General features: G+C 57.7%; 3 protein-coding genes across 3 annotated transcripts; all 3 read left to right on the top strand.

Annotated features, from left to right (window-relative positions):
* The first annotated feature begins 6 nt into the window (after positions 1-6).
* PLOD3 (procollagen-lysine, 2-oxoglutarate 5-dioxygenase 3) lies at positions 7-6,939 on the top strand. The gene is made up of 19 exons (XM_008589479.1): positions 7-80; positions 470-561; positions 725-861; positions 967-1,130; positions 1,271-1,383; positions 1,526-1,589; positions 2,109-2,206; positions 2,372-2,473; positions 2,670-2,795; positions 2,966-3,087; positions 3,286-3,390; positions 3,511-3,636; positions 3,932-4,073; positions 4,173-4,286; positions 4,457-4,525; positions 5,025-5,129; positions 5,655-5,801; positions 6,051-6,176; positions 6,484-6,939. The coding sequence occupies exons 3-19, from the start codon at positions 812-814 to the stop codon at positions 6,637-6,639; spliced, it is 1,929 nt and encodes a 642-aa protein (XP_008587701.1). The 5' UTR covers positions 7-80; positions 470-561; positions 725-811; the 3' UTR covers positions 6,640-6,939.
* Positions 6,940-8,816: 1,877 nt separating this feature from the next.
* On the top strand, positions 8,817-10,552 carry LOC103604909 (2-acylglycerol O-acyltransferase 2-like). Its single transcript, XM_008589483.1, has 6 exons — positions 8,817-8,898; positions 9,114-9,292; positions 9,409-9,613; positions 9,782-9,956; positions 10,058-10,242; positions 10,339-10,552. The coding sequence occupies exons 1-6, from the start codon at positions 8,817-8,819 to the stop codon at positions 10,491-10,493; spliced, it is 981 nt and encodes a 326-aa protein (XP_008587705.1). The 3' UTR covers positions 10,494-10,552.
* A 516-nt stretch (positions 10,553-11,068) lies between these two features.
* MOGAT3 (monoacylglycerol O-acyltransferase 3) lies at positions 11,069-13,832 on the top strand. The gene is made up of 7 exons (XM_008589478.1): positions 11,069-11,242; positions 11,461-11,568; positions 11,668-11,738; positions 12,001-12,205; positions 12,503-12,677; positions 13,293-13,495; positions 13,584-13,832. Exons 1-7 carry the CDS (start codon positions 11,134-11,136, stop codon positions 13,736-13,738), a joined length of 1,026 nt encoding a protein of 341 aa, XP_008587700.1. The 5' UTR covers positions 11,069-11,133; the 3' UTR covers positions 13,739-13,832.
* Positions 13,833-15,996: the final 2,164 nt, after the last annotated feature.

Here is a 15,996-nt window from a genome sequence, read left to right as displayed (position 1 = left end):
CCTGCTGCTCCTGCTGCCGCCGCCGCCGCCTGTGGCGTCGGCCACCGACCGGCCCCGGAGCAGCAACCCTGTCAACCCAGGTGAGAACCCGGGGAGGGCCGGCCGGGCCGAGTGGTCGCCCAGCTGACGTGTCTGCCAGCCGGGCCGGGGTGGGGGTCGGGGGCTCAAGGAGGTGACCGGCCTCTCCTCCGCCCAGCGCGCTCCTTGGGGCCAAATCATGCGGCCCCTCTCCAACTCCCCATCCTTAACTGGGGTTTCCAGCCTCCCCATGCGAACTGAACCCAAATCCTTAGATGTCACTCCCACCCCTCTCTCACTGAGATGAAGAGTTTCAGAGAGAATGGGAAAGAAGAGGAAAGGGACAGTAGTAGAGTCATAGAGAACAGAAGGGGCCTTCGGAGAGCGAAGCACGTGGGGCACGTGGAGCCGGGTGGCTGGGTCCCGAGTGTCAATTCCCCGTTGGTGACAGAGAAGTTGCTGGTAATCACCGTGGCCACAGCCGAGACGGAGGGATACCGGCGTTTTCTGCAGTCTGCTGAGTTCTTCAACTACACTGTGCGGGTGAGGAGAGGGCAGGCCCTCAGGTCCCCTGGGAGCCAGTTCCAGCAGGAGGACTGGGCTGAGGGCTGGATGCCTGGGTCCCCATGGTAAGCCCGGTCAGGAGACCCCCACACACACCCTGGCCGACTGAGTTCCTCCCTGGCATGGCGGGTGTCCCCCACAGACACTGGGACTGGGAGAGGAGTGGCGAGGGGGCGATGTGGCTCGAACAGTTGGTGGAGGCCAGAAGGTCAGGTGGCTGAAGAAAGAAATGGAGAAATATGCAGGCCGGGAAGATATGGTCATCATGTTTGTGGACAGGTAAAGGGGTTGGGGATGGGGAGAAAGGAGAGGGAGAACATGACGAGGGATAAAGATGCTTAGGTTCCTAGTGGCCCTCTGCTTATCCTCCCCTTCCTTGCCCAGCTACGATGTGATTCTGGCTGGAAGCCCCTCAGAGCTGCTGAAGAAGTTTGTCCAGAGTGGCAGCCGTCTGCTCTTCTCTGCAGAGGGCTTCTGCTGGCCCGAGTGGGGGCTGGCGGAGCAGTACCCTGAGGTGGGCACGGGGAAGCGCTTCCTCAACTCTGGTGGTGAGTGGCAGAGTGCCCAAGGCAGAGGGGCCAAGAGCAGTGGGCATGGACTATTCCAGGTACCGGTGGGCTGGAGAGGGAGAGGGGACAGGCCTGTGGGACCCTAGGAGTCTTGGGGTCAACACCTCCCCTCCCCCCAGGATTCATCGGCTTTGCCCCCACCATCCACAAGATCGTCCGCCAGTGGAAGTACAAGGATGATGATGACGATCAACTGTTCTACACGCGACTCTACCTGGACCCAGGACTGAGGGTAGGGAGGGGCGGAGGATGGGAGACCTCAGGCTGAAAGGGAGAGAAAGGGTGAAGGGGGCTGGGGAAGATGTAAAGAGAAAAGTGTGAGAAATTATGTTCCTCCCCTTCTTTGATTAACCACTCCATCTCATCCCATCCAGGAGAAACTCAGCCTTAATCTGGATCATAAATCCCAGATCTTCCAGAACCTCAATGGGGCTTTAGGTGAGGAGGGAAGCAGTCAGAGATGGGCGATGAGAGGCTTTGCTGCTGGGGGTTCTGAATTGGGAAGGACTCTTGGTAGAACTGTGCTGGTCACTTATCTTTACGTGAACTTCATTAAACATCTGAGCTGCTGATGGAATAGCTGCACTGTGTTAATAATAATCAAAGCAGTAGAAGTGAAAATGTACCTGACATCTATTGATCACAAACTACATGCCAAGGCACTGGGCCAGGGGCTTTATTTCTGTGATTTCATTTAACATAACGATGCTACAGACAGAGGGTCCCTGGTTATCCACATTGTACTGATGAGAAAACTGACTCTCCTGATCACATAGGTAGTAAGTGGCAGCTCTCCAGGACAGCAGCCTGGTCAGAGCCTTCAGGAGAGTAAAGGTTCCTGCCCCTACGGAGCCTCCCTTTAAAACCTAGAGAAATTGGGACCCCCGTATTTAGAAGAACCTGTTGCTTGGCACCTCCCAGAGAAAGGGTGTCTAAAACCTGGCCTTTCTTCCCCAGACGAAGTGGTTTTGAAGTTTGATCGGAATCGTGTGCGTATCCGGAATGTGGCCTATGACACACTCCCCATTGTGGTCCATGGAAATGGTCCCACTAAGGTGCCTCCAGTGGCCTCTATCTCCAGCCCCTGTTCTGCCCCAACCCCTAGGTCCCCCAACCCTTCTGAGGAGTCGGTTCCCCCCAGTGCCAGCAGCAGCTGCCCTGTCCCCTCCTGTGTACCCCGGACCCCACTGCCTCAGCTGCTGACCATCTCTCCTCAACAGCTTCAGCTGAACTACCTGGGAAACTATGTCCCCAATGGCTGGACTCCAGAGGGAGGCTGTGGGTTCTGTAACCGGGACCGGAGGACACTCCTGGGGGGACAGGTGAGGAGGGGTTGCCAGGGTAGGGCAGGGGAGCTCACTGAAGGGGGCGCGCAGGGAGAGCATGCTGGGCAGCAGTGGGGGCACAGTTCCTGAGTACCCCGAAGGTGAGGGTGGGCAGCAGCTGGCAAGGGTTGGAGGGGGCAGTGGGGAGGCCTAGGCTTTCCTCTGAGCCCCGACACGTCGTCATCTCTTCCAGCCTCCCCCCCGGGTGCTTCTGGCCTTGTTTGTGGAACAACCTACCCCATTTCTGCCCCGCTTCCTGCAGCGGCTGCTGCTCCTGGACTACCCCCCCGACAGGGTCACCCTCTTCCTGCACAACAATGTGAGACACCAGGCAGCCTCTTCCTTGGGAACCCTCCCAAGAGACCCTCCCCCTGCCCTGATCAGAACTCCGGCCCCGCTCCCCTACCTCCATCCCGCACCCTTTCCATTCCCCCTCAGGCGCCATCTTTCCCGCCCTCTCAGTCCGCTCCCATCTCACCCCATCCCCAGGAGGTGTACCACGAGCCTCACATTGCAGACTCCTGGCCACAGCTCCAGGACCACTTCTCAGTGGTGAAGCTGGTGGGGCCAGAGGAGGCCCTAAGCCCAGGCGAAGCCAGGGACATGGCCATGTGAGTGTGTACTGAGCTGGGGGTGCCACCCGCTGCCACCGCATGCACGTGCTCCCCTCCCTTGTCCAAATCTGGAGAAGGAAGGACACTGGATTTCCTCCTCTTCTGTTCGGGGGTTTAGAGAGAGTTCCACCCAGTTTTCCATCCTCCTTCCACTCCCCACTTCATCTGATCTCTCCGTGGGTCTGTCACCTACAGGGACAGCTGTCGACAGGACCCGGAGTGTGAATTCTACTTCAGTCTGGATGCCGACACTGTCCTCACCAACCACCAGACTCTACGCATCCTCATTGAGGAAAACAGGTCACTCACCCTGCTCAGCCACAGCACTCCATGGTCCCCAGGAGCCCCACTCCTTCCCCAGTCTGGGGCTCCCCAAAGCCACCTCCCTCTGCCCAGCCCTCACCCCCACCTTGTCTGCAGGAAGGTGATAGCACCCATGTTGTCCCGCCATGGCAAGCTGTGGTCCAACTTCTGGGGAGCCCTGAGCCCCGATGAGTACTATGCCCGCTCCGAGGACTACGTGGAGCTGGTGCAACGGAAACGCTCGTGAGTCCCACCCGTGCTACAGCCCTCCCCTGCCCCCTGGCCTGGCACCTGCCCCTCTCCCAAGCCCCCATGCTTGGGGATCCAGTGTGGTCTCCAGCCAGATGGGCCATGGCTTGGGTAGGGACTGACTGTGGGTCAGGAGATGTGGTGGTCATGACCAGCAATGCTTGACAGGGGATGTGAGGGGCCCTCGGGTCCAGGGAGCAGGATTCCATGGGGGAAGGAAATCCCAGGATGAACTGGGCAGAATTGGGGTGACCACCCACCTGGCTGACCTTAGTGTCGGTGCCTCCAGGGGTGTGTGGAATGTGCCTTACATATCTCAGGCATATTTGATTCGTGGGGAGACCTTGAGGACAGAGCTGCCCCAGAGGGAGGTGTTCTCAGGCAGTGATACCGACCCAGACATGGCATTCTGTAAGATCCTGCGGGACAAGGTGAGCGGGCAGTCAGGCCTAGGGTGGGGGCAAATGCTGGGATGCTGGGGGGCAGCTACCTAGGGTCTCCTTTAACACACGCTCTCACCCCCATTCTAGGGCATCTTCCTCCACCTCAGCAATCAGCAAGAATTTGGCCGACTCCTGGCCACTTCCCGGTATGACACAGACCACCTGCACCCTGACCTCTGGCAGATCTTCGACAATCCCCTCGTGAGTGGACCCCTCCCTCAGAGAATGCACATTTCCTGTCCTTCACTAAGGAGGATGCCAAGGCAGAGGGGCACCCCGTGCAGGATCCAATACTGCCTGGAGAGGGTGTGGCCCCAGGGCCCGGAGGGAAGAGGGCAGAAATCTGAGGCGGGCCCCTGACCCTCCTGCAGGACTGGAAGGAGCAGTACATACACGAGAACTACAGCCGGGCCCTGGAAGAGGAAGGAATTGTGGAACAGGTGAGCACACTCAGGACCCTGGCCATCCCAAAGGCTGTCGCCTCTGGGTCCTCCACCACCTGGCTCAGTGGTTTTCAAACTGAGTTCCCTCAGGGGCCTGCAGGGTTTCTGCTCGGGCAAGAGGAGTGCAAAGTCTGAGCATATAGGGCTCCAGCCTCCAAACCCAGTGCTAATCAGTGACTCCTCTTCTGTCTATTGGGTATATTGGTGTTAGGGAGAAAGTGCATCTTTAAAGAGAGATGCACTGTTGTAAAGAACTTTGAAAACCACTGTCCCAGAGCCTGGACCTCCAGGACCCTCCTGCCATCTGTGCTGTGCCAGTGGGGTGGCTCTTGGCCCTGCTCCCCTCGTCCTCTGTGCCATCCTCCCTCCCCCAGCCTGGGCCTGGCCCATCCCCAGCTTCCTCCGTCTTCTGGCTTCCCTTTCTCCTCCCTGCTTTTTCTCACCTCCATTTGCGACCGGTCCCCTTCCCTGTTCTTCTTCCCTGCCCCATCCTCAGCCGTGTCCAGATGTGTACTGGTTCCCACTGCTGTCAGACCAGATGTGTGACGAGCTGGTGGAGGAAATGGAGCACTATGGCCAGTGGTCAGGAGGCCGGCATGAGGTGAGGGGTTGGGAGGTAAGGGAGGATGCCCAGAAAAAGGGACATGCTGGGTTTGACCAAGGGATGATGAGATTGGTAAAGTGGTAGTGGAGGGGGTCCCCAAGGGGTACAGCTGTATTGAGTCATTCACTCATTCATTCATTCCTTCATTCAAGAAATATTTTCTGGACCGCTACCCCAGACAGTGCAGGTGCTGTGATGAATGTTTCGGGCTGGGCTCTGCCCTCCTGTAAGGAGCAGCGACGGCAGCCCAGTTTCTAAAGGCTGTGATGGACAGCCCAGGGGCTGTAGGAGTCATAGGAGGGGTCCTGCACCCAGACTTGGGAGGACCAGGGCACTGCACAGGAAAGGTGACATCTTAGCTGAGACTCAAAGGGCCAGCAGCAGTGAGTCCAGCTGAGAAGACTGTTCCAGGCACAGGGCACACAAGTGTGAAGTCCTGGGAGCAAGAGGAGCAGGGAGGCTGGCACTGTGAGGGGACATGCCCAGAGGGTGTGGGGGTAGCTCAGTGCTCACTGCCCACAGGATTCAAGGCTGGCTGGAGGCTATGAGAATGTGCCCACCGTAGACATCCACATGAAACAGGTGGGCTATGAGGACCAGTGGCTGCAGCTGCTGAGGACGTACGTGGGGCCCATGACGGAGTACCTGTTCCCTGGCTACCACACCAAGGTGGGCTGCTGCACCTGCCGCCACTCCCCCTCCACCTTCCCGCATCCCAGTCCCAGGCTGGAAGCCTCCATGCTGAGCCCTTTCAGCCCCTGTAGCTCTATGGGCTCCCCGGAATCCAGTTCCCAGGTACAAGACACTGTAGGAGGGCAGCCTCGGGGAAGGAGCAGCCAGGCGGGGGCTCAGCTCTAACACCACTCAGCAGGAGGCCCTTCCACGCCATCCCGCAGCTTCTCCTCTTGTGTCCCCCAGACCCGAGCAGTAATGAACTTTGTGGTCCGCTACCGGCCAGATGAGCAGCCGTCTCTGCGGCCGCATCACGACTCTTCCACCTTCACCCTCAATGTTGCCCTCAACCACAAGGGCCTGGATTATGAGGTGAGCCCTGGCACCCCCATACCACACACTCCACCTCGGGGTCCTTTGTCCCCCGAGAACCCCTGCGTACGCCCCTCAGCTGCCCTCCCTGCCTCTAGCTGGGCCTTGTCGCATTTCCCAGTTCTTTCATGAGTCTCAACTCCGGGCTCCCTTTTGGGTCAGCTGCCTCCATTCCTCTGTGTTTCTCTTGTCTGCGGTACCCTCATCCCTCGGCTCTGTCTCACCGATCCCCTGCCTTTGTACCCACCTGCTCACTGATACCCACATCTGCTCACTCTCCCTTTCTTGTCCCTTCTCCTCCTCCCAGGGAGGTGGCTGCCGCTTCCTGCGCTATGACTGCGTGGTCTCGTCCCCACGGAAGGGCTGGGGGCTCCTGCACCCTGGCCGCCTCACCCACTACCATGAGGGGCTGCCCACGACTCAGGGCACTCGCTACATCATGGTGTCTTTTGTTGACCCTTGACACTCAACCACTCTGCCAACCCTTCCCTGCCGTTGTTTGTGCCTTCTTGAAGGCCTGGCCCCCCATCCCTGGAAGGGGGACTGTCTTATCTCCTCACTTCCTGAGTGTGTGTTCTGTGTGCCTGGGACTGAATGTGTTGCCTTACCCCCAACACACGGCCCTCTCAGGAAGCTCTGGGCCCCTGCTCCTCCCCTCAGCCCCCAAGGCTTCATGGGGAGAGGGCTTGTGGGGATTCCCTGTGTGATAAGTTATTAAGGTTTCTCAGCCCCCTCCCAATAAAGGAGGATTTGTAATTCTCGAGTCCATCTGTTATCTTTCATCTTCCTGTTGACCCCATCTCCCCCCCGCCTCCCAGAGTAGAGGGGAGACCTGATTCATTTTAAAGAAGCGGGACAAAGAGGAGGAAGAGGGAGAAGCTGAGGTTAGACACGTGTGGGAACTGGAAGCTTCCCGGGATCCCATTTTCTCACTCCCCTTTATTGCCTGTGCTGGGGAGGCACTCGACAGGTCAGGTTCAGCTGGGAGACTGCCCCCACCCCAACCCTGCAGGCTTCTCACTGGTCCTCTCATCCTCAATGACACGTTCTTCCCTCTCTGCGTGAAGGCTGGGTGGCATAGCCCCGAGCTGGGCTCTGGGGACAGTGCTAGGGGAAGGAAGCCCTACTGGAAGCATGTGTTCTAATGAGCAGGACAGGATGGAGTCCCCGCTGCACTGTCCTGGACCTAAGCCTCCTAGAGGAAGGAAATGCAGAGCAGCCTTGAAAAGGAGGATCAAGACCTCCTGAGAGCAGGTCTTGCTTCTAGCCTCTGTGGGACCCCCTTGAGGTGCCCTGGGGACAGCAGGTCATGCTCCTTTAGCTTAGGCTTCCCCAGCCTTGCATTATCTCCCACCTGTTCCCTTTTGGTTGGAGGCCTTTTAAAATTCCAACAGGCTTGTTAACCTATCCCAGGACGTTTCCTGCCTCCAACATCTCACCAACCACAGCTAGAATCGCCTTCTCCCTTCCTCCTGCTCAGCCTCCCAGGAAAACCTACTTTATGAAGGCTGCCTTCCTGGGAGGTGGGGCAGGTCATCTTTCCATGTGGACTGAGCGCCTTTTTAGCCAGACTTTTCAATCCATCTCACCATGGCCCCCACCACCCTTGTCACATGGCCTGTGGATGGAAGTGGGCCCAGCAGGGACAGAAGAAAACAGCTCTTGGCGAGGTCCCCGGACAGGGAAGCCTGCATGAGAGGGAGATGGGCAGGGGATAGAAGGTGTGCCTGGCCTGTGCAGTAGGTCCTGGGCTCTGGAAGCCAGCCCAGTCGGTCTCCTCCAGACCCACCACTCATTTATTGAGCATCTTCCTGGTGCTGGGCACTATGCGTGTCTCGAAGGCTGCAGCCAAGTGCATGATGACTGTCCTGTTGCTTATAGCTGGGGCGAGACAACCTTCATCAGAGAATCACCTCAGTGACGGTGAAGTGTAAGTGTTTCACACTAGGAGGACATATGACAGAGGCACCTGATGAGGGGAGTCAGGCTTCCCTGAAGAAAGGACATTCTCTGACCTGGGGAAGGCGCTGGCTCCCACAGGCCTCTGGTCAGTGCGGGCAAGGCCACGGTGATGGTGAGGACACTCGAGGGTGTGCCCCAGAGCTCAGTGGGCCTTCTCTTGAGCGGTTCACCCATCTTCAGTCTTTCCCACAAAGCCCTCCCCTCTAGAGTGGCTCCTCCCACAGAGGCCTAAGCTGCTCCTTAGGGAATACACACTTCAGCAGGTCCTCAACCTCAGGGTCCAGGCCCTGTGGCTGAGGGGTCTTCAAACTTTTCTTACTCTGGTGAAGAGTGAACCCTGTCCTCATGGCTGACTCCCCTTAGGCAAACTCCTGCTTTTCCAGACCTCCACTAGCCCAGCCCCTTGCAGAGCCACTTGGCCATGACCTCCTTGAGGTTCAAATGCCTTCCCCTAGGCCCCTGGCCACACCCCTGATCATTTCCTTTGGTCCTATTGGTCATAGCTCTGTGAGCTCAGGTAATGATTAACCCTTCCTGGCCCCTGCTAACGTGGCTCCAGGGTGCAAAGGGGGTGGGAAAAGGGGCAGGGCCAGGGCCAGGGGTCAGGGCCAGTGGGTTGGGCCGCAAGGGGGCTGCTTAATAGCTGTGGATGGCCCCTGTGCAACTCTCCTGCACAGTATGGCAGCCTCCTCCAGCTTCCTCTGCAGGGGTCTCCAAGTGTTCGCTGTCCTGCAATGGGTCTTTTCTTTCTTGGGGCTCGGTGAGTCCCCAAAGCCTGTGGATGGGTGCCCTGGTACCTGGAACACGGGCACTCTGTTTCCCCATTACCTCAAGGGAGGTGGTATAGGGATCTCTGGGGTCCTTGGAATCTGGGGGAGCAAGTGGGATGGACATCATGGAACTAGGGAAGGGGGCAGCAGGGAGGCTGGGGCTTAAACACCTGGGTTCTGAGCACTCCCCGCCCCTATCCTCCAGCCCAGGTGTGCCTGGTGGTGGTGCTCCTTGCATTCCTAGGCCGGGCCTGGATCCTAGTGGTCCTCTACCTGGTCTGGCTCTATGGAGATAGGGACACACCCAGGGCCGGAGGCCGCCGCTCCGCCTGGGTCCGCAACTGGGCGATCTGGAGACATTTCTGTGACTACTTCCCCATCTCGGTGAGGGCACGGTCCGGTGTGCTGGGTGGGGTGGGGCTTCAGAATAGACTACTGGGACCACCGTTTCCCAAATCCCTATCTCACTGGCGGGGTGGGGCCCTGCCCTCTGCTCGCAGCTTGTTAAAACCGCAGAGTTGGATCCCTCCCGGAACTACCTCTTCGGCTTCCACCCTCACGGAGTCCTGGTCGTCGGGGCCTTTGGCAACTTCTGCACCGAGGCCACGGGCTTCTCCCGCCTCTTCCGCGGCCTCCGGCCGCACCTGCTCATGCTGCCCTGTTGGTTCCACCTGCCTCTCTTCCGGGACTACATCATGTCTGCTGGTGAGGAGGGGGAGCCCGGCCTCAAGACCCCCACTCCTGCTGTCACCTTTCACCTCGCCCTCCTCCTGTCCTGGGTCTCCTGGGCCCGGCACTACCTTCCCGGTGTCCTCCCGCCTCTTCTCCCGAACACCCAAGCGTCGAGTCCCCCTGTCTTTGCCCTTCCCCCAGGTTTAGTCTCCTCGGACAAGGCCAGCGCCGCCCATCTGTTGTCCCGGCCTGGGGGCGGCCAGGTGGCCGTCCTGGCCGTGGGAGGCCCCCTGGAGGCGCTGGAGGCGAAACCCGGAACGCTGAGCCTGCGGATCCGGAATCAGAAGGGCTTCGTCAAGCTGGCGCTGGAACACGGGTGAGGAGCCGGCCCGTGGACGCGCGGTGCTCCCGGGCTGCCCTGCAGGGGAGGAGCGCGGCGCTCCGGGGCGGGGAGTCAGCCGCGCCCCTGCTCCCCAGGGCCTCGCTGGTGCCTGTCTTCTCGTTCGGGGAGAACGAGCTCTTCCAGCAGTTCCCGAACCCGCCGGGCTCGTGGGTGCGGAGGGCGCAGGAAACGCTGCAGCCGCTGCTGAGCGTGGCCCTGCCGCTGTTCCACGGCCGCCTGGGCCTGCTGTTGCCCTTCCGCGCGCCCATCCACACCGTCGGTGAGCCCCGGCCCCGCACCCTGCCCGCGCCGGCCTTTGGCGCCGCCCCAGCCCTGATCCCAGTGACCGCCCCCTTGCCTCCTGTTGCGCCCGCAGTGGGGGCTCCGATTCCCGTGCGGCGAAGCCCGCGGCCCAGTCGGGCCCAGGTGGACGCGCTGCACGCGCTCTACGTGGAGCGGCTCGAGCAGCTGTTCGAGGAGCACAAGGCGCGCTATGGTGTCCCTGCGGACAGGCACCTTGTCCTCACCTAGGCGCGCCATCGCCACCTGGCCCTTCCCGGTCCCCCGGTGACTGCGGGTGGGGGAGTGAAATTAAAGGTGGGGAACAGACCTGTAGCGTTTGTGTGTTTGTGCCCGGTGGGGGTGGGGGTGGTGGGAGGTCCAGGCGCGGTGGTGGTGGCTCCGGGGTGGCCTTGACACTGCCCGAGACCTGCAAACAGGTCAGGGCGGGCGTCAGGGTCCTGCTGGACGGCAGTGGAGAGCAGTCTCGGTTGGGCTCCCGGCGGCGGCAGCGCCTGGGACCAGTGGGCGGTCTGGCCAGCTGCTTCTCGCCCACTCTGTATCCATCCCTGGGGCACCCAGGTGCCGCCCCTCCCTTGCACAACCCCTGCCCCCCTCCCATCCCCGGCCAGTGGCCAGCGCAGACGGACCAACAGAGGAAGTTCAAAGATCAGTCTGAGAAGGAGCCTGGAGACGTCCAGGGCTCCGGATACAAAGATCTTCCCACCCACACACCCCACACATGCCATTCTGGGAGGCGACTTGCGACTCTGCCAGGCCCCTTCCTTGCTCCTCGCTCCTCCCTCGTCCGACCAGCAAGAAAGTCATACCAAGCGCGTGCCCAAACCTTCCTTGTCTGTCCTGGAGCCCTGCTGGCAGAGGGGAGCTTGGGATGGCAGCGTCTGTAGGCCTGCAGCCTTCCGCTGCCATGAAAACCCTACGGAAGCAGTGGCTAGAAGCGTTGGGTGCCTACCAATATGTGCTCACTTTCCTCTTCATGGGTGAGAGGCAGGGAGGCATGGGTGCCTGCGGTCTGCCAGGGAGAGGGGGCTGGAGGGAGAATGGCTGGGCTGCTGGCCCGGATGCCTGAGGGCAAAGCGACAGGAGAGGGCCAGCGGAGATGGCCTGTGTTGGGTGGAGGTGGAAGGGAGGGATGTGTCTGGATGGAATAACTGAGTTTCAGAAGCTAATTCATTTTTCTTTCTCACCTTTCACCCAGGCCCTTTCTTTTCCCTTGTTCTCTTCTTTCTCCTCTTCACGTCACTCTGGTTGTTCTCTGTTCTCTACTTGGTGTGGCTCTACCTGGACTGGGACACACCCAGCCAAGGTGAGATCAAGACAACAGGTCCCAGGTAGTGAGAGATGGTGGAAGGGTGCCTGGAGGCTGCTTCCAGGGATTCTTCCACCCGTATCTCTCTGCTCAAAGGTGGAAGGCGTTTTCAATGGATGCGGAAGCGGATGATGTGGAAACACCTAAGGGATTATTATCCTGTCAAGGTGATGGGTCACTGGTAGAGAGACTTCTTCCTCCCTCTTCCCCCCCCCCACTCACCCTTCCTTACCCTGAAGTTTGAGCCTCAGCTGCCTGAGATGGCTCGGTGAGGCAGAGGGTGGGGTCGTGTTCAAGAGTGGGCCCCCATGCCCTTGATCCTGTCCTAGGACCTTGAACTCTGAAGTCTTTGGGGTGGAAGGCAACTCTTTTCACCTGCTGTCTTGCCTTCTATACTTTCCACCACTCATCCTGCCTGACACCCCGAAGCTGGTGAAAACAAGAGAGCTGCCCCCAGACCGGAACTATGTGCTAGGCGCTCACCCACATGGGATCATGTTGCCTGGAATCTTCTGTAATTTCTCCACCGAGGGCAATGACTTCTCCCAGCACTTCCCTGGGCTTCAGCCCTGGTTAACTGCGCTGGCTAACCTCTTCTACTTCCCGGTCTACCGAGAATACCTCATGTCCAATGGTGAGCTTCCAGCTGAATTGGCAGAGCAACCCCTGGCTAGAGTGCTCCCTCCTCAACAGCCCCCCCACCCCACCCCAGGATTTCTACCCAGGACGGGGACCTGGCCTGAACATCGGCCTGGCTCACCGTGAGCATCGGGGAATAGCTTCACTGTAGAGCATGCTGACACGGGGGGTGGGGGAGGGGGTTGGAAGGAACAGGATGTGGGGCTCACCCCTCCTATACTAAAGAGTGGAGTGAGGGGCTAGGGAACCGTGGAGGGGGTGGTAACTGTTCCCCACCTATGCATGCCCACAGGAGTGCGTCCCGTGAGCCGCCAGAGCCTGGACTTTATCCTGTCACAGCCCCAGCTCGGGCAGACCGTGGTCATTGTGGTTGGGGGTGCCCATGAGGCCCTGTATGCCATCCCAGGGGAGCACTGCCTGATGCTCCGGAAGCGCAAAGGCTTTGTGCGCCTGGCGCTGAGGCACGGGTAAGTGAGTGCTGGGTCCCAGGCTGGAGACACGCAGCTCACCTGGAACCGCTGGTTTTCTGGGTGCACGCTCTTTCTCAATCCCAGACGACCAGGTTCCTGTGGGTGGAACTGTGTGTTCCTGGAGCTAAGCACTGTGCCCTGAAACTGGAGGCTCATGTCAGTCCCTGAGTGCCTTACTCTGTGCTAACCTGTACCCACTTTCCCCCAGCTCCTTCTTACACTGAGCGAGGTAGGGTTGTAGTGCAAACAGCAGGGCCCTTTCGGCTTAGAGGCCCTCAGTTCTCTTTCTGACCCTATCTCCAAGGCAAGACCTGGGACCTGTTTTTTCTCCTGTGGAGAGGGCTAATACCTTCCTTCCTACAATGCTGTAGTTGTAAAGACTGAGTGAGAAAATGAATATGTGAAGGCCCACTATGCAAAACCTTTGTCAAGAAATGTAAGTCCCTTCTTCCAGATCTTTCTTTATAGCCATAATAGTCTTGTGCTTCAAAAGGCCCTGGGAAATGGCATCATGGGGTATGAGAAGGGACTTGCAGTGCCCTGAGGTGCCCATCTCGGGATGATAGCCCAGGAGCCTGACCACCCCTCTTCTCTCTTACTGCCCCTTCCCAGGGCCTCCCTGGTGCCCGTGTACTCGTTTGGGGAGAATGATATCTTCAGATCTAAGGCTTTTGCCACTGACTCTTGGCAGCATTGGTGCCAGGTCTCCTTCAAGAAGCTCATGGGCTTTTCCCCTTGCATCTTCTGGGGCCGCAGTCTGTTCTCAGCCAGCTCCTGGGGCCTGCTGCCCTTTGCCATGCCCATCACCACTGTAGGTGAGTGCCCCTCTCCAGGGAAGCCAGCTGCCAGCAGCTGTAGGGGCAGCAGGGGCCTCTCACTCACCTGTCTCCCCTCTCCCTATAGTGGGCCGCCCCATCCCCCTGCCCCGGTGCCTCCATCCCACTGAGGAGGAAGTCGACCACTATCACATGCTCTACATGGAGGCTCTGGAGGAGCTGTTTGAGGAACACAAGGAAAGCTGTGGCGTTCCTGCTTCCACCCGCCTCACCTTCATCTAGCCTGGCATCAGCCTCCCCCATGAGCCCCTGAGACCAGTGCACTGGGGCCCTGACCTATTCCCTGCCCCGTCCCTCCAATAAAAGCTAGTTCTGGAAGTGAACACGTCTGGGTGTCATCCACCCGCCTCCATCTTGATGGGCTGTGAAGTTGCTGCCTCAGACTGTGTATCAGGACCCTGCATTCTCTTCCCAGTGAGACTTAACTCTGCTGCATCACCTTGGATAAGTCTCTTCCCTTTGCTGGACCCTGTCTCCCTCTGCTTAGCTAAGAGGCATCTGCTTAGCTAAGAGCTGCTGCACATCAGAAGAGTTGGGGAGGGAGGCTGCAGGGAGGGGTAGGCTTTGAAGGGTGAGCAGGATTTAGGGAGGTGGAGAAGAGAGGTTAATGGTGGAATGCCATGAGCAAAGGCTGCACTTGGTCAAGGGCACCTAACGAGATGCAGGGACAGAGTGATTCCCAGTGTAGAAAAGTAGAGTTGAGCACACAGCTTGCTTCTGCACTCCCTCCCCATCCTTTATGTTTCCTCAGGGCTGGGGAAATTGAATGAAGCAAGGATTTATTTTACCAGCATTAAGACTTACTGCAATCCCAGTGTTAGGCTCAACATTAGAGACTGTTGTGAAGATCAAACGAATTAAGATGTAAGGGCTAAGAACAGAGATTGGCACAAAATAAGAGCCAGTGAGAGTTTGCTATCATCAACGTTACCATCGTCACCATCACTACAGGCACAGCGTTGGTAAAATGAGGGGGGAAGACAACATGGTCTCAGTCCTCATGTGGCCATTACATCCTCTGACTCTTTTTTTTTTAACTTAAAACTTGGGGGACATAATTCAATCCACATCATTCTGCCCCTGGCCCCCAAAGTTTATGTTCTTCTCACAGGTAAATACATTCATTTCATTGCCAAAGTCTTAACTTGTTTCAACTCAAAAGTCCAAGGTTAAAAGTCCCATCTGTGAAATCAAAACAAGTTATCTACTGCCAAGATACAATGGTGGGACAAGCATAGTGTACATATTCCCAATCCAAAAGGGAGAAATAGGCTGAAAGAAAGGGATAACAGGTCCCAAACTGGTCCAAAATCCGTCAGGCAGGCATTAAATCTCATGCTGGTGGATCATGTATCTTGACTCCATATTTGATGTCCTCTGCACGCTGGTGTGGGAGTTGGGTCCCCAGGTCCTCAGGCAGCTTTGCTTCTATGGCTTTCCTGGTCTGAGGCCATGTTTCAGCTCTCACAGGCTGTCATCACATGCCGGTAGCTCCACAATTCTGTGGTTTCCGTGGTTATCCCACTCTCACAGATCCACTAGACATGGCCCTAGTGGGGTTTCTCTGCTGTAACGCCAACCTCACATTTCCTCTTGGCACCACTCTAGTGAAGACTCGACATTGTGAATCCTCCCCTGTGATGGATTTCTTCCTGGGTCCCCAGGCTTTTCCATACATCCTTTGAAATCAGGATGGAAGCTCCCAAGCCTCCATAGCTCTGGCATTCTGCAAGCCTGCAGACTTAATGCCATGTGGACACCATCAAGTCTTCTGACTTGTATTTTCCAAAGCTGCAGGTCCAGCCACACTGGGGGCTAATTTAGTCACAGCTGGAGCAGCCAAAGTAGTTGGGGTGCTGATGTGGGGAGCAGCATCCTGAGGAGGCCCTAGGCAGTAAGCCCATGGAGGGCTCCTCAGGCCTGTTCCCCAAGACCATTCTGTTTCCTTAGGCCTCTGGCCTGAAAAGAAAGACACCTCCTCCAAGATCTCTGAAATGCCTTCAAGGTCTTTTTTTCTTCTCTTGAGAATCTCTTTCTTCTGTACTAATCTCCTTAGCAAACAGTCTCTGGGCTATACCATTGAATTGTTCTCCTGAAAATGTTCTGCTTCTCTACCACATGGCCAGGCTGCAAGTTTTCCAAATCTTTTTGCTCTGCTTTCCTTTCAATTATAAATGCTGGCTTTACATCATGTCTTTGCTGCCATAACTCAGCATAGGCTGTTGCAAGTAGCCATTTGGCTTCCTGATAGCTTTGCTGTTTAGAAATTTCTTCCATTGGGCCGGCCCGTGGCTCACTCGGGAGAGTGCGGTGCTGATAACACCAAGGCCACGGGTTCGGATCCTATATAGGGATGGCCGGTTTGCTCACTGGTTGAGTGTGGTGCTGACAACACCAAGCCAAGGCTTGAGATCCCCTTACTGGTCATCTTTTTAAAAAAAAAAAAAAAGAAATTTCTTCCACCAAATACCCTGGGTCAG

The sequence above is a fragment of the Galeopterus variegatus genome, unplaced genomic scaffold (genome assembly GCF_000696425.1).
Source record: "Galeopterus variegatus unplaced genomic scaffold, G_variegatus-3.0.2 Scaffold5467, whole genome shotgun sequence".
In the NCBI taxonomy this organism is placed as follows: domain Eukaryota; kingdom Metazoa; phylum Chordata; class Mammalia; order Dermoptera; family Cynocephalidae; genus Galeopterus; species Galeopterus variegatus.
The sequence above is the reverse complement of the archived record's forward strand: the minus strand, read 5'-3'. Positions and strand labels throughout refer to the sequence as shown.

What these genes read in the sequence shown, in the direction of transcription:
- MOGAT3 (XM_008589478.1), top strand. Translation starts at nt 11,134, where the DNA reads ATGGCAGCGTCTGTAGGCCTGCAGCCTTCCGCTGCCATGAAAACCCTA. An exon ending in GCTCACTTTCCTCTTCATGG is followed by an intron (nt 11,243 to 11,460) that starts GTGAGAGGCAGG and finishes CCTTTCACCCAG; the next exon opens with GCCCTTTCTTTTCCCTTGTT. An exon ending in CTGGGACACACCCAGCCAAG is followed by an intron (nt 11,569 to 11,667) that starts GTGAGATCAAGA and finishes CTCTGCTCAAAG; the next exon opens with GTGGAAGGCGTTTTCAATGG.
- LOC103604909 (XM_008589483.1), top strand. Translation starts at nt 8,817, where the DNA reads ATGGCAGCCTCCTCCAGCTTCCTCTGCAGGGGTCTCCAAGTGTTCGCT. An exon ending in GTGACTACTTCCCCATCTCG is followed by an intron (nt 9,293 to 9,408) that starts GTGAGGGCACGG and finishes CTCTGCTCGCAG; the next exon opens with CTTGTTAAAACCGCAGAGTT. An exon ending in CGCGCCCATCCACACCGTCG is followed by an intron (nt 10,243 to 10,338) that starts GTGAGCCCCGGC and finishes TTGCGCCCGCAG; the next exon opens with TGGGGGCTCCGATTCCCGTG.
- PLOD3 (XM_008589479.1), top strand. Translation starts at nt 812, where the DNA reads ATGGAGAAATATGCAGGCCGGGAAGATATGGTCATCATGTTTGTGGAC. An exon ending in ATGGAAATGGTCCCACTAAG is followed by an intron (nt 2,207 to 2,371) that starts GTGCCTCCAGTG and finishes TCTCCTCAACAG; the next exon opens with CTTCAGCTGAACTACCTGGG. An exon ending in AGGAAGGAATTGTGGAACAG is followed by an intron (nt 4,526 to 5,024) that starts GTGAGCACACTC and finishes CCCCATCCTCAG; the next exon opens with CCGTGTCCAGATGTGTACTG.